General features: G+C 31.5%; 3 protein-coding genes across 5 annotated transcripts in view; 1 reads left to right on the top strand and 2 right to left on the bottom strand.

The window, feature by feature from the left end:
* LOC115883384 (F-box-like/WD repeat-containing protein TBL1XR1) overlaps nucleotides 1-2,084 on the bottom strand; it is a 37,373-nt gene extending 35,289 nt beyond the window's left edge. For both annotated transcript variants that reach the window (XM_030901751.1, XM_030901750.1), the window contains exons 1-2: nucleotides 1,935-2,084; nucleotides 1,586-1,873 (exon numbers count right to left, since the gene is read on the bottom strand). In XM_030901751.1, coding sequence (XP_030757611.1) covers nucleotides 1,586-1,873; nucleotides 1,935-1,992 — 346 coding nt within the window. In that variant the 5' untranslated portion in view covers nucleotides 1,993-2,084. The remainder of the gene's footprint in view (nucleotides 1-1,585; nucleotides 1,874-1,934) is intronic.
* A 241-nt stretch (nucleotides 2,085-2,325) lies between these two features.
* On the top strand, nucleotides 2,326-6,350 carry LOC115883385 (DTW domain-containing protein 1). Of its 2 annotated transcripts, none has more exons than XM_030901753.1 (3): nucleotides 2,326-2,412; nucleotides 4,867-5,133; nucleotides 5,261-6,350. In XM_030901753.1, the coding sequence occupies exons 2-3, from the start codon at nucleotides 4,930-4,932 to the stop codon at nucleotides 6,002-6,004; spliced, it is 948 nt and encodes a 315-aa protein (XP_030757613.1). In that variant the 5' UTR covers nucleotides 2,326-2,412; nucleotides 4,867-4,929; the 3' UTR covers nucleotides 6,005-6,350. The 2 variants fall into 2 exon arrangements, with proteins under 2 accessions (XP_030757613.1, XP_030757612.1); XM_030901752.1 differs by lacking the exon at nucleotides 2,326-2,412 and adding an exon at nucleotides 4,670-4,723.
* An 18,195-nt stretch (nucleotides 6,351-24,545) lies between these two features.
* Nucleotides 24,546-26,016, bottom strand: LOC115883383. The gene is made up of 2 exons (XM_030901749.1): nucleotides 25,649-26,016; nucleotides 24,546-24,692 (listed from the first exon to the last, which is right to left on the bottom strand). The coding sequence occupies exons 1-2, from the start codon at nucleotides 25,854-25,856 to the stop codon at nucleotides 24,553-24,555; spliced, it is 348 nt and encodes a 115-aa protein (XP_030757609.1). The 5' UTR covers nucleotides 25,857-26,016; the 3' UTR covers nucleotides 24,546-24,552.
* Between the last annotated feature and the right edge of the window lie 105 nt (nucleotides 26,017-26,121).

The following is a 26,121-nucleotide window of genomic DNA, read 5'->3' as shown; positions in this document are numbered from 1 at the left end:
CTATTTTTATCCTCGCTTACTGGCCTATGAAGGTTTTACAAAATAACAATTATATGGCAAGAAATATTTTTATTTTAAATATTATATACTGATACTGGGCAAGAACCTTTCACTTTTTATTTATATTTACGGAACCGCCTGAAAATGCTTGTTTTCTTCTGTGTACTGGCGCTATTAGATCTTTATCAATAACACACCAACATCAAATTAAGTCGCCAGTTCATATAGTTATTTGTTTGGGAACCGTTTTGGGAAATCCAGCCTGCTTAACTTGTCTGATGAATAATACTGCAATTTGCAAATTAAAAAGACAAATCAGCAGCTAAAGTTATACAGGGTGCTACAAATTCGAGGTACGAGCATTGGTATCTGGGTAACCGTAATAGATACAAATATGGTTAAATTGGGGCAAAGTTGCGTTTTGGTATGTTCACCAAGATGCTATCAAAAAAATTCAAGGATAATAAATTTGTGCAATAGGGAATGTAGTAACCCTTTGCTTGGTGGTAACTCTTAAACATGAAGAGCATTAGAAACTAGTTTGTAGAAGTTGATTTATGTATAATAACTACGATTAATATTATGCATATTATTTTTTGATCATACACTGAAATTTAAAATTCACAATATAAAAAGAAAAAAAAAAATAATATCTTTAAATTGCTGATTTGGATTATATTTATTTGAATCTTTCAGGTGTTTCGATTTTCCTTATTCAATGTTAATTAGTGCTGATCAATATTGTTCCGATTAATATAATCTGATTAAATAATTAAAAAAAAAACAGTCGAACTTGAAATTATTTTAAATAATTTAAATAGTTTTGTTGTTGTTAAGGTACCCAAAACAAAAAAAAATATCAAGTGTGGCATCTCATTATACTCAGGAGACTGAGTTCTTTCAAAATCTGAAATAAAAAATGCACGTCCGTATTTAAAAAAATTAAATTGGCCTCTGTATCTTAGAAACTATCAGCTAATTTGAAAATCTAAAAATACTATCAGATAGCGCTAATAAAGTGGCTATGAGAATGTGTAATTAGTTTTTTGATAATCTTAAAAGGAACAACAGGAAAAAATAAAATTGATTTTCAAAAAAATCCTTTTTTTCTAAAAACTCAGCAATCCTTGAAATTTGTAAAAACATTTTGATGGCATCTTGGTGAATATCCCAAGGCATCCAAAAATATTTCTGGTCATATAACTGCTATTTTGTAAAATCTTCAGCTTTCAAAAATACTGAAAAGCTGAAAATACCAAAAAGTTATGTTTGTTTGGTGTTATGGGGAAACCAACCATCCTCTTATTACTGGTTTTGGGGCCTATATCCCATCATCAGATGAGCTAGCCAGGCTGGATTTCCCAAAACAGCAAACAAACAAATAACTATATCAACTGGCGACTTATAAATTCTCGAGCATTTTAGAACAATAACAGTTATAAACAATATTAGTTTTCCTATAATTTGCTAAATAACTATCTTCATTGTACTATTATAATAGAGAAATAACAAAACTACTACTCTGAGTTTTATACTAATTTGCAAGTTCTAATACCAATAAATTTCATAATTGTAAAATGAGTACCTTCTTCCCCGTTTGCTTCAGTTCCCTCATTTTTAATAACTTGTTTCTGTTGGTTTTGTTGATTTTGTTTGGCTGCCACTACATCAGGCATAACAGCATCTATAAGACTTAAATCTTCCACTAATTTTTGTTCAGTTCCATCTTCCCCAATGCTAATTTCCGCTTCCGTATATTGTAGACCTTTCTGTAAAATGCTAAGTAGTGCTGCCGGAGGCACTAGAGCTCCATTAATGTTAGTCTGTGATATATGAGATTCTATGCCGAAAGTGTAAGCGGAATGCTGAAAACCTATTAGGTATTTTTTTTTAATTTTAGGACATTCATTCATTATTAACATAGGGAAGCATACCTGATTCTTGAAGATAACGGTATACAAGAAAATTTACCTCGTCACTTGTAAAACTCATATTGAATTCTTGTATTTTATTTAATTACATTGAAAAAACTACAATACAATAAACAAGGATTAAAAAGTATAGCCTCAAACTGTCAAACTCCAAAAAGAAGCACTTCCGTCAATATGTCAGTTTTACCATTGCTACCAATATTAAAATTTAAACATACTAAATATCAGGGATGGGCAGGGATGTACAATGTACCAATGATTCACAAAGGATGTACATCACGACTGTGATCACGGTCTATGGCAGATCAGCAGGGCAGGTATTATTTTGTCTATGGATTCTGTAACAAAAAAATTTGACATGCTGAAAAAAAGTCTGAAAAGTTCTATTCCTGTGATTCCCGTGGTCATTCCATTCCTCTTTTCATCATCTTTTCTGTTTATATGTTTATATTGGAGATTGGAGCTGTTTGGAGATATTGTGGTAATTATTGGGAAAAGTGGAAATCGTCCGATTTTCACCAAAATTGGTATACACCCTATTTTGAGGTCGTAGAGTACGAATCTTAACTTGTTTCTTGGCGGTCTCTTACCGTTTTTCAGAAAAACGGAAAATTATGTCAACATTAATTTTTCTTTATTTCCGCTGTATAAAGTAGTAATATCACTATATTTTCATTATATTATAGTTTATCTAAGAGCTGTTATTGATTGTGGATAGAAAAATACCCAAAACTTTACTGAAAAACACTTTTCTTAATAAAATAAACAAAGAAAATTTCCATCAAAACTGACATGATTGTCACTTGACCCATCATATATCCTTCTTTCTCTCTCCTATGCAACGAGAGAGACAAATATAATCTAGACCTGATCTAGAAATCTGAAAATTTGCAACGTTGCCATGTCTTGTATTTTTTCGGGGGATTCGGGAGTTTAAATAAAATACGTTTTATTTAATATACTTTTTAATAAAATAAGTATATATTTAATTAAACTACAATAATAATCCAACATTCAATGCAAGTTTTGTCCAACTTCGTCAACAACATTTTTCTAAGAAGTTTATCAATATATAATATTCAAGCTTACATTAATTTTAACATTATAATAGGGGGTGTCTGTTAAGTAGATATCTTAATTAATTAATAGTAATTATGTCAAATAGAGGCGGGACAAATCTCTGCCAGGAAAGGGATGAGGGATCATTTCGCTCGCCTTTTTCTAGGATATATAAGAGTAGTTGTGGATAGAATAATAAATTGGGTTTGGTTTGGTTTGGTTGAAGGTTAAGTTGGTTTGGGTTTTGGTACAGTTTTTTTTGTTTTTTTTTTTAATTTTTTTTGTTTTTTTTTGTTTTTTTGAAATCATCATTCAATCGTCCACTCTCACAATAAAATAGAGGCACAGTAATCCACCTAAGCGTTTTGTTCCATATTGGCAGAGGGGGGATAGACATTTGAGATATATTTAAAAAATTCATGGTACATCTCCTGATGTTTGGGTGTTCGAAATTTCCTCCGAAATAAATGTTCCGCCAAATAACCGGGAAAATGATCTTTTGCCCGGCCATATTTAGGAACATTTCTGCGCAGATCCCTCCATGGCTCTCTCAATATTTTGCGTGTGTACTCCAGTGTCTGGATCGACAAAATTTTGGGAGTGGTTTACCGTCAGATGTTAGAAACCTTCATCTGCCAAGCAGTTCTACGATTTCCAACAATCCGATATTATTGTAGTACCCGGTAGTACCCATTCTTGAATAACCGCCAGCAGATGCTCCTTCGACAGTTCTTCAACGGGTACCAAAAAGAGCTTTTTTGATTCCCGTTCGATTCCTCCGAAAATCCATTGACCGTCGATTACTCTACCTCTATTATATTTTCGTTTGCCCATCTCACATTCGTCGATCTCTACAATAACGCATTAACGACTCTCTCTACATTAACGAAATTAAGCAAACTTCCCTGCAGAAATTTGTCCAGTTGACAACAGTATCGGACGCCAATTGCAGCTCGACCATCATCCACTCCTGCCCGTGATTATGGGCTAACCAGTAAAACACGAACTTACAAATTGTCTGAATGTCCAAATGCGCCTTCTCAAAAAAAGTTCCCCTCTTTGCCCCAATTTTAAACGTACATTTAGTCCCCGCTTTTTTAGACAAATACACTGTATTAGTGCAACGAAATCTAAATTTATCGCGTGCGTAAAATTTGCAGGGTACATGGCATCTCGGACAATTTATAGGTTCGATAGAAAATACCCCATGAGAAAATAAAAAATTATTTAGTTTACCCTCATCATTGACTATATTATACATACCTCCGACGTCCAAAGTGCATCCATTGCAGGGCTCCATTGCTAAATACTTACTTGTCTTCAGTCGCAGAAAAAAGCTCTAACTGCACCTCGTGCACATTAATCAATCAGAATCAGTTGGAAAAATCGTTAGAATCTAACGGGTTTTGCCTTGGAATGTAGGGGAAAATATTACCCTTTCCATGAATCTCGTAATCCCAGAGAGGGCGAAAAAAACGCGCTAAATTTAGGTTTAGCATTGGCAACGTCGCTTTAAATGTCAGAAACGCATAACCCAACATTTTCAGATTGTTTACAAATTTATTTTAGCAAATTTTCCTCTAGCATGGAATTGGTTAAAAAAAGTAACAGAAAATAGCAAAAACCTGATTGTTTATTGAATACCTAACAAAATATGTGCAAAAAAACCTTAAAAATACGAGAAATTAAGAAAAATTCAATATTGACATAATTTTCCGTTTTTCTGAAAAACGGTAAGAGACCGTCAAGAAACAAGTTCAGATTCGTACTCTACGACCTCAAAATAGGGTGTATACCAATTTTGGTGAAAATCGGACGATTTCCACTTTTCCCAATAATTACCGGTATTGTTATTGTTGTATGGTTATTGTTGCAGGTTGCAGCCAGTTGCAGCATATAAATGTAAAGGATTGCAGGATTTCCAGGGTATCACATAGGTATGACAAATCCAAAAGGCGCAGATTTCACCCTACAAAGCTATGATGAAAACCCCTTTGATGGTTTTAAAATTGATGATAATACTATATTAAATAAATTAGAAGGTAGACAACCATGTCCCAATTGTGGTAAATCTAGAAAATTCTTTTGTTACACTTGCTATGTTCCAATAAGCCCTTTAAATGGAAAATTGCCCCATGTGAAGGTAAGTTGAATAGTAGTATTTGTTATAAAGAAATCTGTTACTGGTTTTACCATTAATTGTCATGTTTTTTGCTTAATTTTATATACTTAAGATAATAAGGTAGTTATAATACCCATTTTTGTTTTAGCTTCCATTAAAAATTGATATAATTAAACACAAGTATGAAATTGATGGAAAGAGTACTGCAAGTCATGCTGCTTTGTTAGCAAGAGATGATATTAAAGTATATACATATCCTGATATTCCAGATTATAGCAATGAAAATGTTGTTTTAATATTTCCTGGTCAAAAAGCTATTAGCGTTAGTCAATTAGTTAACGGGGGAAGTTTTGAAAAAATACTTGAGTACCAAAGACAACCTTTGGATGAACTTCCAGCTGGATATAATAGAAGCACTTTAATGAAAAACATACCAAAAACCAGGGAGGAAACAAATGTTAAGTGCATTGTTAAACAGCTTCCTATTACAAAAGCAGTATTTATAGATAGTACTTGGCACCAATGTAAAAGTATTTACAAGGATGAAAGAATAAAGAGTATTCCTTGTGTAGTCATACAAAATAGAATATCACAATTTTGGAGGCACCAAAAAGGTAGCCCTAGGTGGTATCTTGCTACAGTTGAAGCCATACATCAATTTTTATTTGAAATACATCTTCATTGTTGGGGACTCCACCAAGAGTATAAAGGTATTAAAAATTGTTTTACTGAAAAAGGTCTGGAACAACTCGAATCTTGTTATAGTAGAAATGAGAATGCATATAACGGACAATATGATAATTTGTTGTTTTTTTTTAAGCACATGTATGATGTAATTCATACATATTACAAACATGAAGATTTATATGCATATAAAAGAAGATTAAAGTAATTTTAAACATGTTCTATTTTTTTAAGAAACAAGTTTGTGTAATTGCTTATCATAAAATGATCTGATGCATTCTCGTTTATTATTTTTAAAGAAATTGTATTTTATACAGAGTCCAGCAATAGTGCGGCGGATAGCTAATCTACAGATCTTATAATAAAAAAAAATATTTAGAATTTTGTATAAGTGCAGGTGTAACGTATGTATTAGGATGTATTTTAGGAAAATATTTTATCTCTACAGGGTAGTTCAAAAAAGTGCGTATTATTGTATTTTTGGCTTCCTTTCTGATAACTTTAATTAATCCTAAAATATTATTATATACAGGGTGCTACAAATTCGAGGTACGAGCATTGGTAACTTGGTAACCGTAATAGATACGAACATTGTTAAATTGCGCTTTGGGATGTTCACCAAGATGCCATTAAAAAAGTTTTAAAAATTTGAAGGATTGCTGAGTTTTTTGGAAAAGTGATTTTTTTGAAAATTAATTTTATTTTTTCCTGTCGTTACTTTTTAGAAAATCAAAAAACTAATTGCACATTCTCATAGTCACTTTATTAGGGCTATCTGATAGTATTTTTAGATTTTCAAATTAGCGGATAATTTGTGAGATACAGAAGCCAACTTAATTTTTTTAAATACGGACCTGCATTTTTTATTTCAGATTTTGAAAGAACTCTTTTTCGAAAGAGATTTTTTTAAATATTTAATCTATTCATTGTTACAATATTGGTAATACTTTCAAACTTAACTATGACGTGGGGTAAAACATTGAATACCGAAAATCAAATGCAATCAAATAATAAAAATAATATAAAATTATTGGGTATTACTTGACGTCATTTTTAAAAGTGAAATAGAGGTGACAATACATTTCAACATTTACAATAAAGAGTACAGAATGCATTTGGAAGTATAAGAAGAACATATGTTCAAAGAGCTGTAAATAAGATTGAACGCGAAAAATACATTTGTGCATTAGGGACAGTGGTAACTCTTTCGAACATGTAGAGCATTTACTAGTTTTAGAAACTAGAAGTTGATTTATTTATAATAACTACGATTAATATTATGCATATTATTAGATCGTACACTGAGATTTCAAATTCACAATAAAAAAAAATGAAAATAATATTTTTAAATTGCTGACCTGGGTATTATTTATTTGAATCTTCAATGTTAATTAGCGCTGATCCATATTGTTGAGATGAATATAATCAGATTAAACAATTTAAAAAACTAGAGTCGGACTTGAAATTATTTTAAATAATAATTAAATAGTTTTGTTATTGTTAAGGTACCTAAAACAAAAAAAGTATCAAGTGTGGCATATCATTGTACTCAGGAGACCGAGTTCTTTCAAAACTTCAAATAAAAAATGCAGGTCCGTATTTAAAAAAATTAAGTTGGCCTCTGTATCTCACAAATTATCAGCTAATTTGAAAATCTAAAAATACTATCAGATAGCCCTAATAAGGTAGCCATGAGAATGTGCAATTAGTTTTTTGATTTTCTAAAAACTAACGCCAAGAAAAAATAAAATTGATTTTCAAAAAAATTCGTTTTTTCCAAAAAACTCAGCAATCCTTGAAATTTTTAAAACTTTTTTGATGGCATCTTGGTGAACATCCCAAAGCGCAACTTTGCCCTAATTTAACCATCTTCGTATCTCTTACGGTTTCCGAGATACCAATGGTCGTACCTCGAATTTGTAGCACCCTGTATATCTTGACTTTGAACATCGAATATTTAAATATAGCAAAAAAATTGACTTACCTACTTTTTCCCCTGACCCTGCAATTACTGTTTTGTATTATAATCTTTTTTTTTTAATATAACAGCGCTTTCAAATGGAGCGGACCGTCCCACAGTGGGGTATTTGACACAGATAGTTGATCGAAATTTTTTTATGTAGACCTTATATAAATTATTGCTATTTTCATTTAAAGAGGAAATAATATGAACAAAATAAAGGATAATTCGTCGATTCTAAAAAAAAAGAAAGAAAAATCACTGTTCCAGTGTTTCCACGGTCAATACCACTAATGCCAGTAGTAATATCGCAACTAATACTACAAATGCTACGACTGATCCGCGAGAAATGCCCATACCACTAAAGTCGCTACTAATGCCAAATTGTGCTATACTGCTAATGGCACTAATGCGATTGCTTTGTACACAACAATGCCATCGCGGTTTACACCTCGCTTTAGTATATCACTGATTGGCAAATTAGAGGAAACCCAGAATGTTTTTCTCATTTTATCAGCAAAGTCGCAAAAAGTCGCAGTATTTTATTTTACTGTATGAAAGCCCAATGTTTACTGAGTAAAACGTATATAGACAATATGCTGAATTCTTCGAAATGCGCAACTAAATCTCTAAGGGTGCAGCCACACTATCCTAAAAACGGCGTATCGGCGTAACGGCGTAATGACCTTGAATAAATTTCCAGTAATTCTATTGGCTGAAACATTCATCTGTCAGAAATTTTATCTGTCAAATTCATCTGTCAAAAATTTCAGCCAATAGAATTACTGGAAATCGATTCAAGGTCGTTACGCCGTTACGCCGATACGCCGTTTTTAGGATAGTGTGGCTGCACCCTTAGAGATTTAGTTGCGCATTTCGAAGAATTCAGCATATTGTCTATATACGTTTTACTTAGTAAACATTGGGCTTTCATACAGTAAAATAAAATACTGCGACTTTTTGCTGAGAAAAACATTCTGGGTTTCCTCTAATTTGCCAATCAGTGATATACTAAAGCGAGGTGTAAACCGCGATGGCATTGTTGTGTACAAAGCAATCGCATTAGTGCCATTAGCAGTATAGCACAATTTGGCATTAGTAGCGACTTTAGTGGTATGGGCATTGCTCGCGGATCAGTCGTAGCATTTGTAGTATTAGTTGCGATATTACTACTGGCATTAGTGGTATTGACCATGGAAACACTGGAACAGTGATTTTTCTTAAGCGCCCTAAGTATAATAAAAATATCACAAATTTAATCAAATTTTCTGAACGCCTAACTTTTAGTTGCAAAAAAAATCGTTAGTATAGAGAATATCAAAATAAATAATACGTTTTTGTAGAATACATACTTGCAGCTTGCTGAGCCATTTTCAATCAAAACGATAATATAAACGTAAAAAGAGCACAAGAACACAATTTATAATTTTAAACATAAAATTTAGCCATTTACCTTTTATCTGTGAGAAGTAACAACTTTGACGTTTCGTTGAAACGAATGAATGCAACTAAACATACCCATAGCAACGCCATTCATGGCAGACATAATTTAACTTATCATTTATCTTTTTTGGGAAAAATTAAACACATTTGCTTTTTCGAATTTCGATCATCTTTTTCATGCTAATACCCCACCGTGCGTACGTCGTGTTTTTTCAAGATAGCCGTCGGACGAAATCATCCGGACGGAGCATGTGAAATTGTTCATATAAACTCATGGTACTTGCTCGAAGTCGCGGACGGTCCGCTCTATCTGAAAGCGTTGTAAGTATGATATTATACAGGGTGTTTCGAATTGTAATCGGCAGCATGTTTTGCAAATAAACTTCGGCAGCATATTTTGCAAATAAAAATAAGCGAAAAAGTTCGTAGAAATTTATGTCCTAAAATGGCTTTGTTTTTACAGGGTGTAGAAATTCCATTTTTATTTCGATTTTTTCAAAATAACTTCAGAACTAAGGCCGATATTTGGATGAAAATTGGTGTTTGGGTGTTTTTTGACATGGTAAATTTGATTTTGATGTCGCAATAGGACTCCTTCCATGTAGGGAGCAACATCTACATGGTTTTGAACCGTACCTGTATTAAACTATACAGGGTGGTGACAATTTCGATGCTCAACATTGGCATCTCAGAAACTACGAGAGATACGAATTCGGTTAAATGGGACAAAAGTTGCGTAATTAGAAGTCTGACAAACACCTATGTAGAAAACCCCGGTATCTTGATTAGTTTCAGATTTATGCCAAAAAAGGAAAATAATACGTTTATTTTAAATGACAATATCTCCAGAACTATTGTATGTATTGCAACGTAAGTTGGTAGTTTTATATTTTTAACCTCGGCCAATTACATGCCGTTTTCAGAAAATTTCTAAGCTTTCTAGATTTCGCACAACAGTCAAGTTTTTGTTTTCTTATGGCCGCCATTTTGAATTTTTATACTATTAAATAGAGCAAAAAATAATCTATACGGTGGTGTCTAATTTTTATTCATTTTTATGTAAATTCACTGAAAAAATTAGTTTTTTAAAAAAAATTCAATAATTACATTTTATTGTCAAGAACACGTTCAAAGAATATCTGTCTGTAATTTTATCAGAATTTGTCAATAATCCGTCCATAATATTTTTCTAGAAAAAAGGGGGCTTTCTTGAACACTTTACCGAAACCATTGACAAAATTGTAATCTTCTCTCGTGATCACCAGTAGTACTGGGAACTATCGAATGAATAGTATCGAAACATTCGATAGTTGCAATTCATTCGAATAATTCGATAGCTAGTAAGAAAACATTCGTTGAAAACTATTCGAATAAAAATTATCGAATAGATGCGTCATCGGCCTTGAAATATTGTAGTCTAGTAATTCGGCAGCAAAAACCATTCATTTATAAAATTCATTCATTTATAAAATTCATTTATTCGTCAGGATCGATTATAATAAAATATTAACTGGATTTTAGTTGTCGCCCGGCGACGTAGGTTTCTTTCCGAGAAACCCGACAGCGGTCGGTGGCAATGCTATGAAAGTAGCCGGCATCTTTGATTTTTTACGGAGTCAGATAAAGATAAGGACACATTATTTTTTTTATTGGGGTGCTAGTATTTACACAGAAAATACATTATGTGTGTGTGTGTGTGTGTGAAGGGCGCTGTTGCCATATATAGGATGTTAGCAAAGAATATTATTGTTTGGCTTTAGTTAGTTAGGGAGAGTATGTCTATATATTTTGCATTTTTTTTATTAATATTCTGTTGTTACGCTGCAATAATACTTGTTATTTTGGATGTAGGAAAATTATTTTTAATGTTTTTAAGCAAAGACTGGTTTAATAAATAATAATAACAGTAATAATTTGTTATACCTATTAACAACAAAATTTAAAATCATTTAATATAAACATTTTTTTTAAGTAGTAGCAAAATATAAACAACAAATTAGATGTCAAAATTATTTATATTAGATCCTATTTAAAAATAATATAGTCTCTAAATTTTTTGTGTGTTGCAACATTGGTTTATTAAATAATAATAATTACAGAACTAATTTGATATATTAACAACAAACTTTAAAATCATGAAATATAAACATTTATTAATTTTCTAAGCATGCAGTGTAATGGAAGGAAAATATAAATAAAAAATTAGAAATCAAAATTATTTATATTAGGTACTACTTTATATTACTATTTAAAAATAATATTTACTTTTACTGGCATTTACTTTAAAAAATAAATGAAATATTTCTTCGCAAAAAACTACATGTAAGAGAATTAGCATAAACAAAATACAAACATCGTTAACTTTTTTTTTAATTGGCACGAGTAAAACTTTCAATTTAATTTTCTCACCCCATAGTTTGAGTTTGATAACCCCATTTACTTAACCACATTACTTAAATATGATTATTAAGTTCAACTAATTCATATTATTAAAACATCTAAAATACAAATATGTATTTTTAAAATTAATTGTAAGGTCATTTCATCTCTCTTAAAAATTGATACTTCTCAAAATTTCCCATTAAAAAATAGACCATATACCATATAAAATTAAATAATTGAAAGATGGGGCTACGGAAAATCACACAAATTTTCTGAAAAATTTTGACCACCTGCACACGCACACAATCGTTAATTTAAAAAAAAACTACTATTTTAGTATTTTAAATATTTTAACAAACGCAAAAATAGCACAGTATTTATAAGCCGAAGCTATACAAATTTGGAAGAACTAATAATGCACTGACGCACACAAAAATCAAACCAATACTAAATTTCATTTATCAAAAGCATTCGATAGTCGTGGCTCAACGATAACCATTTAGTCGCATACAAATGTACAACAAAAAAATCAGAATTATTATTTAAGTTTATTAACTATCTAGCAAACATGTTTTGCCATTTTAGGACATAAATTTATACGATTTTTTTTACTTATTTTTATCTGCAGAATACGTTGCCGAAGTTTCCCGATTGCAGTTCTGACCACCCTCTGTATATTATATCTATATTTTTTGGTTGAAATATAATTTGATAAGGTTGTAGTTTGAAAAGATCTGTATTATTTTAAATAATTTAATGATTTTTATCTTTTTCAAAATGACTTGGAAAATACGAAATACAAATATATAAATTCTATAATGATTAAAAAATGTGTTTTATTTAAAAAATAATTGTGTGTATACTATGTGCGCATATTTGAAGTGAAACTTCTTACTAACAGCTATTGAATTGAAGGATTCGAAGGCAGTGGCGGACTAAGGGGGGGGGCGGTCCGCCACCGGCACCGTCTTTCAGGGGGCCTCCGAATGTTAATAAGTAATTTTTAATTCAACTGGCAAACAAGACCAATATGTGTTCAGTAGTTATAAAGCAGTTTGTAGGTGGAGTATGCAAACCATACGTATACGCCAACTATAAACAGTATAAATGGAAGCAGATATTTACTTAATTATCAATTATCAGGCCCCAGTAATTGTCAATAGCATTTTCTATTTAGGAAATTAAATCAATGGGTAATTTTCTTTGTTTGAAATATCGAATAATTATTATTTTTTATATATTTTGAGACTGAATTTATTTATTTTAGCTTTTAAGTTATTTTTCAATGGTTTCAATATTTATTTTTACTGAATAAACATTTTAAATTACAACCAATGCACCGCATAGTTATAGAATACAAGTTTGTATTCTAGCTTCATTACTGATGATGAGCAGTGAAGCCTTTAGTATAACAGAGGCCACGGGCCTGAGACAGCGAAGGGGCCCCTCGCATCTTGGAGGACTTACAAAATCGCGATATTTAGTCGCGGTATTTGCCCTGGATGCATTTTTAAGAAAAACATATTTAAAATTTTTGGACGAAAAAACTACCTGTCAAAAAAATTTGTACAGCCTAAAAGTCAAATTTAGTGATTATCACGATTATCACAGCCTCTGTGACATATCATTGTAGCTACCTATTTCAAAAATTAAATTGTTCAAATGTCATATAATAATGGCGGTAACTGTCATGGAATTGAGCGATTAAAAAATTATAATAAATAATTTTTTTTCAACTGGAAACCCACTTTTTTTTATTTCACTAGTGAAATGTTTTCCAATTCGTTATAGTACGAGAGCTAGCAACGTCGGAAAAGCAAGTACCTATTTTAAGACCTCTGGCTCTTTGATACATCTTTTACTATGCTCTCTAGAACAGCATGCGGCCCGTTTGGCTGCCGGTAAACGTTGCGTTCCTTACTGCGCATTGAAAGAAGATCCTATATTTTTATTAGTCCTTTAAATTCTAGTATTGAATATAAATCGAACATGTCTCCATAGGGCAGTGCGTAGAGTTTCCGACCACGAACCGAAGATTCAGAGTTCAGCTTGGAAATGATGATCGATAATATACTGTCATAGGCTTCTGGTTAAAATCAAGAAACATATACCTCACAATATACCTACGTTTTAAAGCTAAATCTTAAATAACTTGAAAACGATTTATTTTAGGTACAGGAACATGTATAGTCAAAAAGAGTAACAAATTTTAAAAACGAAAGTAACGAAAGCCTTTTCACGAGTGAAATAAAAAAAGTGGATTTCTATTTGAAAAAAAATGATTTATGATAATTTTTTAATCGCTCAATTCCATGACAGCTGTGGCCATTATTGTATGACATTCGGACAATTTAATTTTTGACATAGATAGCCACATGTCTTCTCTTTATGGTACAGTGGCTGTGGATGTCTTTGGGCTGTGGCAATCACTAAATTTGAAGTTTAGGCTATACCTATACATATTTTTGACAGGCCGTTTTTTCCTCCAAAAATTATAATTTTTTTTTCTCAAAAACGGTTAACGTTAGGTATAGAGTGTTTAATATCAAAATTCATAAAATTTTACAGAGAATTTAAGTATGTAATAAAAAATAGGGTCACTCATTTAAAATAAGAAAGTTGTTATCAACTTCCGGTAGGTACTTCCGAAAGTGCCGCCATATTGAAAATATTTTTAATCGATAGATCTCATTGTGAAACTATGATATGCACAAAATCTCGTATCTAGATATTGTAGTTTTCTAGAAACTTCTAATGGCAGGCTCAGCCTGGGACATCCTCTATAAATACGTGAATTTTGTCAACCATTATACATACATCATTCAATTTTTACAAAATGTGCATTAGAAGTATATCATTATCTAAACAGACCGAGGCCACGTTTAGCTTCGCCACCCCGGGCCCCCGACAGGCTTAGTCCGCTACTGTTATATATATTTAGAAATTATTTATTAGAAGGATATATATTATATGAATGCTTTTTATAAACTTCAAAAAAAATTGTGTTAATAGAAAACTGTATCTAGCTTTAAGCCCCATCCTCACACTTCGCTCCTTCGTCCCTTCGTCGCGTTACTTCCCTTCCTCACTTCACTTCGTCCCTTCGCTTCCTTCGTCCATTCGATGCTTGGAAATCATTGGAAATTAGTTGATTATGCAACAACACACCACAAAATAATATTAATATAGCAGAGCTACATGTTTATTACGAAATATCTAGTATAACCTCTAAAATTTTTATTATAAAACGGCAATTCTTTGTCGTGTCAAAAATAAAAATTGAATTTTAATAATATAATTTTTTTTAATAAGTCCGAATATTTCAGTATCATGTACAAGGTATATCAGTATGAATATACAGGGTGGGTCAAATTCGACGCTTTTAAATGGAAACACCCTTTTCTATAGGAGATAGACAAAAACTAATATCGGTGTCTGAAGCTCAATTTTTGTCAAAAACATGATGGTGAAAACCGCATATCGATATCTGTTACCGTTTCGGAGTTACGGGGTGTTTTTCAAAAATGTGCATTTTTAACAAATCGCTGTAACTTTTTTGCTGTGGAAAATTTTGTATTTTTATGAAAATATTTCCAAAGCACCTTTTTACGTAGAATTTAATGGTTTAAGTATAATTTTTGTAAAATTAATAATTTAAGAATTATCAACAGAAAATTTTATTTTTTATATGGGACACCCTGTATATTTTTAATTTATTGAAATGAATTTAAAATTACCTTTCCAAAAATATAACACACTTGATATTTTGCTTGATTCCTCTTCGAGATATAGAGTATATAAAAATTCGTCCGCTTTAAATAAGTAGGCTTTGCACTGGCTGTAATGCAAGAAAATTCTAGCTGTGAGCATCAATTAAAACGAAAATAATATTTGCTATGAGAGATGCAGAATTTTTTATTTAACCAACATCAACACATTTAAACTATATCTAATAACAATAAAAATAAATAGCAAACCAAGACATGAGATTTTGCTACAGGTGTTCGACATATCGACCGTCTTTTGTTATAGACAGACGGGGCAGTTTTTGAACATTTCTCGCGGAATTCATTAACTCAGTAGGGGTAAAAGACACCCTTTCATAACTGCTAAGTATTTCTAATGCTTGTCTAGATTATAGGGAAGAATAAGGAACCTTTATTCTTCCGCAAATATATCCATATGATATGATTATATCCATGGGCACTAAGTCAGGCGGCCTCGACGGCCAACGGCTGGGATCTTGGTTAGCTATTCAATTATTCTTGAAATTGGCTGCAAAAATTTGCTGATAACTTCAGTGTTCAGAGGCGGTGCGTCGTCTTGCTGGAAAAATATATTTTCGGGTTCCATTAAGGGCATATCATCAATAAAGGGTCCAAAGCCTACTAGTTAAAAGTGGCGAACTTTAAAAAATTCTGTATTTCGAAGGGGATTATAACAAAATATCAAGTGTGCTATATTTTTGGAAAGGTAATTTTAAATTCTTTTCATTTAATTAAAAATATAGAGGGTGTCCCAAATAAAAAATCAATTTTTCTGTTGATAACTCTTAAATTATTAATTTAAAAAAAATATACTTAAACCATTAAATTCTACGTAAAAAGGTGCTTTGGGAATGTTTTCATAGAAATACAAAATTTTCCATAGCAAAAAAGTTACAGCGATTTGTTAAAAATGCACATTTTTGAAAAACACCCCGTAACTCCGAAACGGTAACAGATATTGATGTGCGGTTTTCACCATCATGTTTTTGATGAAAATTGAGCTCCAGACACCGATATTAGTTTTCGTTTATCTCCTATAGAAAAGGGTGTTTCCATTTAAAAGCGTCGAATTTGACCCACCCTGTACAAGGCGAGTCAACAATAACAATAGAGTAAAGTTTATTATGTCATTTATATATCGAAACTATGAAATATGACATACTAATTAAACTTTGATATCAATCCCCATTTCTTCAGATATTTTTGTATATTTTGCATTATGCACACTATTTCTATTTTTTTTATTTTTGTCGCTACGATTGCATAAATGTGGACATGTATTTCTTCACAAACATGAAGACAATATTGTCTTTTCCTCCCATTTTTAAGACTATTGTGTGTGATATCTATTTTTATATCGACTGGCGATTACTGGCTAGATGTACAGGGTGTCCCATTTTTGTGTGTTTTATGGGGTTTTTGGTTTATGAGTAGAGATATAAAGATGCCTTTTTCACATCATTGTTCTACTTATTATGAAACTAAATATGCTACACACAGATTTATCTATCCTTCTTAGTTCAAATTTATTTCTTATTTCTTTCTTTTATACTTTTTATTTTTTAATTAGTAGAAATGTTTGCATTGTTCGATAACCTTTGTATCTCGATAATCTTATAACTTATCGAAAAGGTGAAAAGGGTCAGTGATGGGCGGTGGGTAAGTACCCAATTTGTAGATAAATAAAATCTGGGTATATATATATGTATATACCTGTACATTTAGATGAACATCCTAATTTTATAAAAGGAGTTTCCGACGACCGCATAGTAAATACCCGGTATAATACCGGGAACAGGAATATACCAATATATATTAGGAATATTGTAGATATATTCCTGATATTACTGGTATATTTCTGGTATTATACCGGATATTTACTATGCGGTCGTTGGAAATACCTTTTATAAAATTAAACTGTTCATCTAAATGTAGAGGTATATACCGGATACCCTGATTTTGTTTTTTTCTACCCATTGAGTACTTACCCGCCGCTCGTGTCTCGTTTTTTAGGTAAAATGCAGTGACGAAACTAGTTCTTCGTTGGGAGCTGTCAATTTCGAAAAATGACTCAAACTTATGTCCTTTTTTGTAAACAGGACACTCTATATATTATTTTTTATTTTATTTGCCTTTTTATGAGCTTTCTAAAATTATAATATACTATATAATTATTTATTTAGGTACTGCTAAACTGGTAAACGGCTCTTATTTTATTTAACTTAATTTTATCAGATAATTTTGATAAACTACACGGAAACAGAACTTGTGCTGCTTTTAAATAACATGCCAATAACCAACATTTTACGTCGAATAAATTCTAGTTGATTGTTTTGATTACCTAATTTAAACCGGCCGACTATGTAATAAAATTAAATAATGCATTTTTACACCGTTATGAAAATAAGTATTTTAGAAAGCCCGTAACAAGGAAAATAAAATAATATACAAAACATCGCTTTTTTTAAATAAAAGTTTTAGTCATATTTAAAAAAGACAGATTCCAACGAAGAACTAGTTACGTCACTGCATTCTACGTGAAAAACTGTACAGGACACTGTTTTCACCTTTTCGATAAGTTATGATACAAAGGGGATCGAAAAATGCAATAATTTCAGATTCGCTCTGTATTTTAGGAAGTAAGAGAGCTAGGACATATCTATACGTAGCATCTTTAGTTTCATAAAAAAGTAACATCGGAATGTGAAAACCGCATTTTTGTATCTCGACTCATAAACGAGAAACCCCGTAAAACACGAAAATGGGACACCCTGTACAGGGTGGGTCAAATCGACGCTTTTAAATGGAAACACCCTTTGCTATAGGAGATAGATGAAAACTAATATCGGTGTCTGGAGCTCAATTTTCATTAAAAACATGATGGTGAAAACCGCACATCAATATCTGTTACCGTTTCGGAGTTACGGGGTGTTTTTCAAAAATGTGCATTTTTAACAAATCGCTGTAACTTTTTTGTTATGGAAAATTTTGTATTTTTATGAAAACATTTCCAAAGCACCTTTTTACGTAGAATTTAATGGTATAAGTATAATTTTTTTAAAATTAATAATTTAAGTGTTATCAACAGAAAAATTGATTTTTTATTTGGGACACCCTCTATATTTTTAATTAACTGAAAAAAAATTAAAATTGCCTTTCCAAAAATATAGCACACTTGATATTTTGTTATAATCCCCTTCGAAATACAGAATTTTTAAAAGTTTGCCACTTTTAACTAGTAGGCTTTGGACCCCTTATTGATGCTATGCCTTTAATGGAACTCGAAAACATATTTTTCCAGCAAGACGACGCACCGCCTCTGAACGCTGAAGTTATCAGCAAATTTTTGCAGCCAATTTCAAGAATAATTGAATAGCTAACCAAGATCCCAGTCGAGGCCGCCTGACTTAGTGCTTAGTGCCAATAGATCTAATCCTATGGATATATTTGCGGAAGAATAAAGGTTCCTTATTCTTCCGTATAATCTATACAAGACTTAGAAATACTTAGCAGTTATGAGAGGGTATCTTTAACTCCCACTGAGTTAATAAATTCCGCGAGAAATGTTCAAAAACTGCCCCGTCTGTCCATAACAGAAGACGGGGTCGATACACCCCGAACATCTGCAGCAAAATCTCATGTCTTGGTTTGCTATTAATTTTTATTGTTATTAGATATAGTTTAAATGTGTTGATGTTGTTGAATATAGTTTAAATTGTTATAAAATTCTGCATCTCTCATTGCAAATATTATTTTCGTTTTAATTGATGCTCACAGCTTGAATTTTTTTGCATTACAGCCGGTGCCGTTCAAAGCCTACTTATTTAAAGCGGGCGAATTTTTATATACTCTATATCTCGAAGAGGAATCGAGTAAAATATCCAGTGTGTTATATTTTTGGAAAAGTAAATTTAAATTCTTTTCAATAAATTAAAAATATACAGGGTGTCCCATATAAAAAATCAAATTTTGTGTTGATAATTCTTAAATTATTAATTTTAAAAAAATTATACTTAAACCATTAAATTCTACGTAAAAAGGTGCTTTGGAAATGTTTTCATAAAAATACAAAATTTTCCATAGCAAAAAAGTTACAGCGATTTGTTTAAAATGTATATTTTTGAAAAACACCCCGTATCTCCGAAACGGTAGCAGTTATCGATACGCGGTTTTCACCATCATGTTTTTGACAAAAATTGAGCTCCCGACACCGATATTAGTTTTTGTCTATCTCCTATAGAAAAGGGTGTTTCCATTTAAAAGCGTCGAATTTGACCCACCCTGTACAGACGTACTGCCATATCAAGAAATCAACTACGAATGAAATCCAAGATCGATTTATATATTTTAATATTTTTTTGTGTTCGTGATAATTCCTTTGCTACTTCGTCCAAAAACCGAAAATACGGGGCAGGAGGGTTTTGAGGAAGTAAACGGACGAAGAAGCGTTTTGACGAAGGAACGAAGGAACAAACAGTCGAATAAAATCGACAATTTCCCATAGTAAATATAGCATTTTTGGAGGAAGGGACGCGACGAAGGAACAAAGTGAAGTAGCGAAGTGTGAGTATGGGGCTTTAAAATTTTATAATGTTTTTTTTAATTTTTATTAAAAAAACGATGATTCTATTACCCGGCCGGATAGCTGTGGCTTATCGAGTGTAGAGGTAAGAAGAAATATCTTCGTGCATTAAAAAATGGTCATAAAAAAGGGAAGACTTAAGATGGCGCTGTTGTAGCAAAAACCTAAAATTTTAAATATGCGCCGAAAATTTTTAGAACAGGTAATTATTCAAAAGAGATATATATTTGACGTGAAGGCTCGGGTTTCAAAAATATACGAATTTTATTTTCATGTCGTTCACATGAAATTATTTCATTTTTAAATAGGCGGTTCATCTCAAGCCTTTTTTTTCCAGAGAGCTATTACTGACGCCGAGTAGACTTTCTTTTGCTTCTCGGGTGCCACTCATCTCTATCGTTTTAAGTGTTTGATGATCCACTATTGCCAGTACGGGTAGCTTTTCTACAGTGGAGAATCTAGGGAGCGGGGTGAAAGCCAGTTAAAGTCGTATATATTCCATAACGAAGTTTATTAAAATAATTTAAATACGATAACAATATAATCAAGTTTACAGTAACTAAGTCCAAATATACAAATATTTCTTGTATAAAGAAATACTATAACATAAAATATAGCAAAATCGAAAGATTAACGTAAATCAACCCATATACATACAGGATGTCCCAGAAATAAGTGCAAGTATTTTAAGGGGTGGTAGATCTGGTCAAAAGAAACATTTTTTCTCTTTGCCATTTTTCAAATCCAATAACCGAGTTATTTTACTTTGAAAATTTAAACAAAAAAAACTTTTTTACTTAAATTTTGTGAAGCACTGAATCTTTTCTGGATTTTCTTTCATGTAAATTTAATCTACTACCTATGTTGCCATATTATCAAGAAATTATGTTTTTTAACTTAAAACTAAAAAAATTTTTTTTAAAAAATTCCAAATTTTCCAAAACATTTTTTTTCGCTAAAAAACTTCAGAGGCGTGTTTCTGAGGCTGAAAGATATTAAAAATACTTGCACATATTTCTGGGACACCTTGTATACAGGGTGGTCCGACCTGTATTCCAGAAAATTCGGCAGCATATTCTGCAGATAAAAATAAGTGAAAAAGTTCCTATAAATGTATGTCCTAAAATGGGGGGCTTAGTTTCGGAGATACAGGGTGTATAAGTTTCATTTTTATTTCGATTTTTTCCAAATAATTTCTGAAGTAACGTCAATATTCGTATGAAACTTGGTATTTGGGAGTTTTTTGAAATTTCATTTTGATGTCAATATGACTCCTATTTTTAAAGGGCACCAATTATAAATTAATTATAAAAAATATATAACCTACATATTTTTAACTGTTTTGAACAGTAATAACTTTTCGTCCGTACCTGTATAAAACTACTGAGTGAAAAAATGTACATTTCCGTGAGTTTCTACATAAAAAATGTCTCTCGGTAAAAATCGCTACGGACAACCGTTCTCAAGATATATTTAGAATGGAAATAGTCAATACATGTTATTATTACAAAAAATAAACACGCGTCGAGTAGATAGTTATTTGTATTTGACTGAAATAATAAATTTGGGAAATTTTAATTTTTTCAAATTAATCGTAATTTTTTCTCCGAAAAAATGATAAAACAGTTTCTGTTGAACTTTTGTTACACACACACAAAAATTTTATTTAATTTCTTCCAAGAATGACAGGTATTGATAATTTCGATTTCAAATATCTCGAGAACCATTACTCGTAAAAATTTTTACCAAAAGATCTTTTTTGAATAAAAGCGTCGTAAATGTATATTTTTTTACTTAGTCTGTGTTAGTAGTTTTATACAGGTACGGACGAAAAGATTAGTCTTCAAACCAGTTAAAAATATGTAGATGGCGCTCTCTACAAGTAGGAGTCTTTAGTAGGGGTCATATTGACATCAAAATCAAATTTTTTCATGTCTCCACAATTCTTCAACTCCAAGACACCAATTTGTATCCAAATATTGACGTTACTTCAGAAAATATTTGGAAAAAATCGAAATAAAAATGAAACTTCTACACACTGTTTCTCCAAAACTAAGCATTTTATAACATATGTTGTATATGCTATATATAGTTGTTATGAGCACTTAGTTGCACTTCAATCCATTTTTGCTTTTGATCAAATCGGTTTGAGAAGCTTTGAAGCTCTAAAATGTTGTTTCGGGAGAGTTGAGTATTCGGGAATGCTGAGTTATTGAATGTTATTGCACCCAACAACGCCCTAATAACGCCCTTCTTTACGCGTCAACATTTTTTCGACAATTTTATTAATATTTGAAATTGTCACAACACAAAGCGAAGCCCAGTTCAGATTCCTTTTCATTAATGTGAAAAACTAAGTAATCTATGAATCCACTTACCAGTGAAAGATATAAAATAGAAAGAAATTACATTGGGTATGTAGCTGAGTGTAATGGATATTCTCCTTCATCCAACCAAACCAAACCAAACCGAATCGCGCGTTCAGTGCTAAAATAAAGTGTTTTGGTGTATTGTGGTGAATTAGTGTTTTATTTTGTCAAGAAACTAAAATACGATTACATAGCATTCCTATTAAGAAATTAACTCATCTCACATCTACTAAAGAATGAAAACAACAATAATTGTCTCTTTTGTTTTCCATCGACTTCGAAAATCTCCCGGTGTTGTATATGAAATTTTTTACTTATTTTTATCTGTAGAATATGCTGCCAAAGTTTCAGGAATGCAGTTCGGACCACCCTATATATGAAAAAAATATTGTCTCGAGACTCGAGATAATAACAATCAAATAAGATTTTCTATCTTTACAGAAATTACGGCTACATACTAATGATGGTTTACTGTGTTACTATCGATCAAACAAAATACCCTGTTTTTAAAGAAATTAGAGCTAAATATTGTCGCGACCCTGGTTTAGGGTTGCGGCTAGGGACGATTTAATTATCGAAGATTATTGAAACAGTCAATATACAGGGTGTCCAAGTAATAAGTGCAAGTAGTTTAAGGGGTGGTGGATCTTTTTATCAAACAAACTTTTATCAAACTTTATTTCTATATACAATTCAATACAATACATAAAATAAGTACAATACATTTTTTTTATTATTATATAGGTTTTCGTGTATTTATAACAAAATATATTAATGTACTGACACATGCTTTTGCGCTAAGTGAAGGGAACACAAGATGTCACCTTTAACTTGTGTTGCAAAAGCATGTATCTGAGTTTAAAGATGGCGAGTTTCAAGCGGGAGCGAAGACGGGATCGCGATAAAAGAAACATAATATGTTCTCTTTATCGTTTTTCGAATACCTAACCTAACCTAACCTAACCGAATTTTCAAACATTTTCTTTCGCGAAAAAAACCTCATAGGCGTGTTTCTGGGGTTGAACTATACTACCAGTTAAAATACTTGCACTTATTTCTGGAACACCCTGTATATAAAAATAAAATATAAATTTATTCCAGGATTGAATACATGAATTTATGTAGGAGAAATGTCAAGGAATATTTTTTGACCAATAAAATAAACTTAGAGAAAATATATAAAAAATGATAAAGTTACTTTACTGTCTTTACGATACTTGGACGACTCAACTAACTGAACAGCGTGACGTCTTGATTCACTCTTTTTTAGAGAGACCCTAGACTCATTCTTCTTTCATTGTACAAATGATTTGTTTATAGAAATATACTTTATTTAATGCATCGGGTGATTTATTTTAATGATAAATCTTAATAATTCTTGTTCTTGACATTTCTCCCGATCCTGCAAGAGTAATAATAATTAAATAATTAAATTGCAATAATAAATAATAATTGTGAAACATTTTATACATGAAATACATAATAAAATTTAATATTATCTAATGATATAGATAATACATTATGTATTATAGACAATGCAATATAGTGATATAATAATGAAAATAAGATTTAGTGGAATTGTAACTTAAAACATTAATTAAATTAGTTTTCTTGTACTCTTTAACCCTTTACATTAATTAAAAAAAATCTTGAAACCACTTGTACTCTTGGGAGCAAATCTTCTGATCCGTCCATTAAACCTCCTTCTAACTGCTTCTATCAGCTAAGCAATGTACACACTAACTTCTACCCTTACCTCCATGTTTTCCTAATTGTCTGGGCTTTCATGTTGTTTTTCATTTCCGTTCTGTTACATACTGTCCATGTGCTTTCTGTTTATCATAACGTCTTTTTTTGATATTTACAATAAACGTTCTAGTCAATATTTTGGTTATGTCTCCTCTTAGCGTATTTTCAGCTACTGCTTTACCAAGTTGCAAATGGTGTCTCGTGCCTCGTTTGCTTCCCTTTTTCTTTTTTCACTATCACTAGTTCATCGTTGCTGATTCCTCCCGTATTGATGAAGCCGGAAGGCAGAAACACTAAGCGTCAACAAGTAGTCACATTTTACTTATGTTTTCATGGCTAATCTTACTGTAGATTTTTGCCCAATAATTTCGTTTTTCTTTTTAAACTACAGTTCCCACAATAACATCCTTTGTTTATTTTGGTTATGGATATAAGGCGTTGTCTAATTTCTGACATCTATAAGTGTATCCTGGTTATATACGAACTTCAACAAATTGCAACCAATCACTGTGTTCCATTTCCATTCCATAATAATACGAGGCAAGAAGGGCAGGTGGCGTTTTTAACATTAACTTTGCAGGATAGAGCAAACGTGTGTCGCTGGTTGGTCGCTTGTTCTCTGTCTTGGTGTGGTATCGGTAGATCTACAATTTTGAGTAAATTATGATGAGGAGTTAAAGAGTAAGTAATATTTTAGCCGACCATACCAACAGGTATGGTAGGCTATTAAGATCGGCAAAAAAAAGTTTTTTAATTTCACTCAAAATGAGTTATTTGGGTCATAAATGACCTAAATACAAAATATTTTCATGTTGTCTGTATATCTGTCTGTCAGTCCGTCTGTCTGTAACACGATAACTCAAAAACCGCTAAACCGATTTTAACCAAATTTGGCACAAAAATACTGTAGCACCCGAGAATCTGGCCATTAGTTTTTGGTGGTTTGGTTAGGTAAAAATCGTAATTCCAAAATTACAGTAGCTAGCGAAACGCGGTTTTCAATTTAAGATTAGGAATAATATTTGCAACAAAATTTGTAATAACATCAAAATCAGTCAAAGTCGCAGTTTTTGAGATAATTGAAACTAAAAGAACTGCCTACCAACTTTTTATTAACATATTTTAGTATGGGCGGCTGTACGTGTACGTGTACGTCCCTGCGCCATTTTTTTTAAACTAAGCTTGCCCTAAAAAATAAAATTATAATTTTCACTTTTAAAGATAAAAGTGCTAATTTTCAATTTTAAAGATAAAAATAACTAATAATTAATCTATTAATTAAAAAACTTATTAGTTAAAGAGATTTTTTTCCAAAATTTAGCTATATATTTAATTTAGTTAGCTTCAGCAATTACGAATATGTAAATAAATATATTTAGATATGATGTGAGGAAAAAATAAATTAAGGTTTTATAAAAGAAAATAGGGTTTTAGGTTTTGTCTTGCCACTACAATACATGTCTGCTATCTCCTTCCTAATGGTGAAAAATGGTTTACGAAAAGTCTCATGGCTTTTAATTGCACTTGCAATTTATTGTCAACATTAAAATAAATGTACTATCGGGCCATTTAAATTCAACAATAGTAAAGACATATTCACCACATTTTATTTCTTTCGGGGGAGATTCCAATTCATACTCCACGCGTACGTTGACATAATTGTCCTTGTTTGAAATGTACTCATCTTCTGACATCATTAACATATTTTCCACCTGATCTATATGAGTTTCACATGGGAGAGCGTCCTGTTGACCATATTTTATTATATGATTGTGCTTGATTTTGCTATTATAGTAGGTACTCTTCATTATTGTTTTATGATTTTGTTGAGATTTAGTGTACTTTGAATGAACTGAATGATTTTTATTATATGAGCCATAAATATTGTTACTATTTGTAAAACTTGTTCTGCCCTCTAAGTTATAAAATTTATTACAAAAATTACCTTTATTATTATTATATTAATATTAGATTTGTTGACTGACCTTATTGAAATATTATAAAATCCAAACCCAATACGATATTGTATAAAAATGCATATTGGGAAAAATATTTGAAAAACTCAACCATGAA

The sequence above is a fragment of the Sitophilus oryzae genome, unplaced genomic scaffold (assembly GCF_002938485.1).
Source record: "Sitophilus oryzae breed Bouriz unplaced genomic scaffold, Soryzae_2.0 scaffold_1898_pilon_pilon, whole genome shotgun sequence".
Lineage (NCBI taxonomy): Eukaryota > Metazoa > Arthropoda > Insecta > Coleoptera > Curculionidae > Sitophilus > Sitophilus oryzae.
This window is presented reverse-complemented; position numbering and strand designations above follow the sequence as displayed.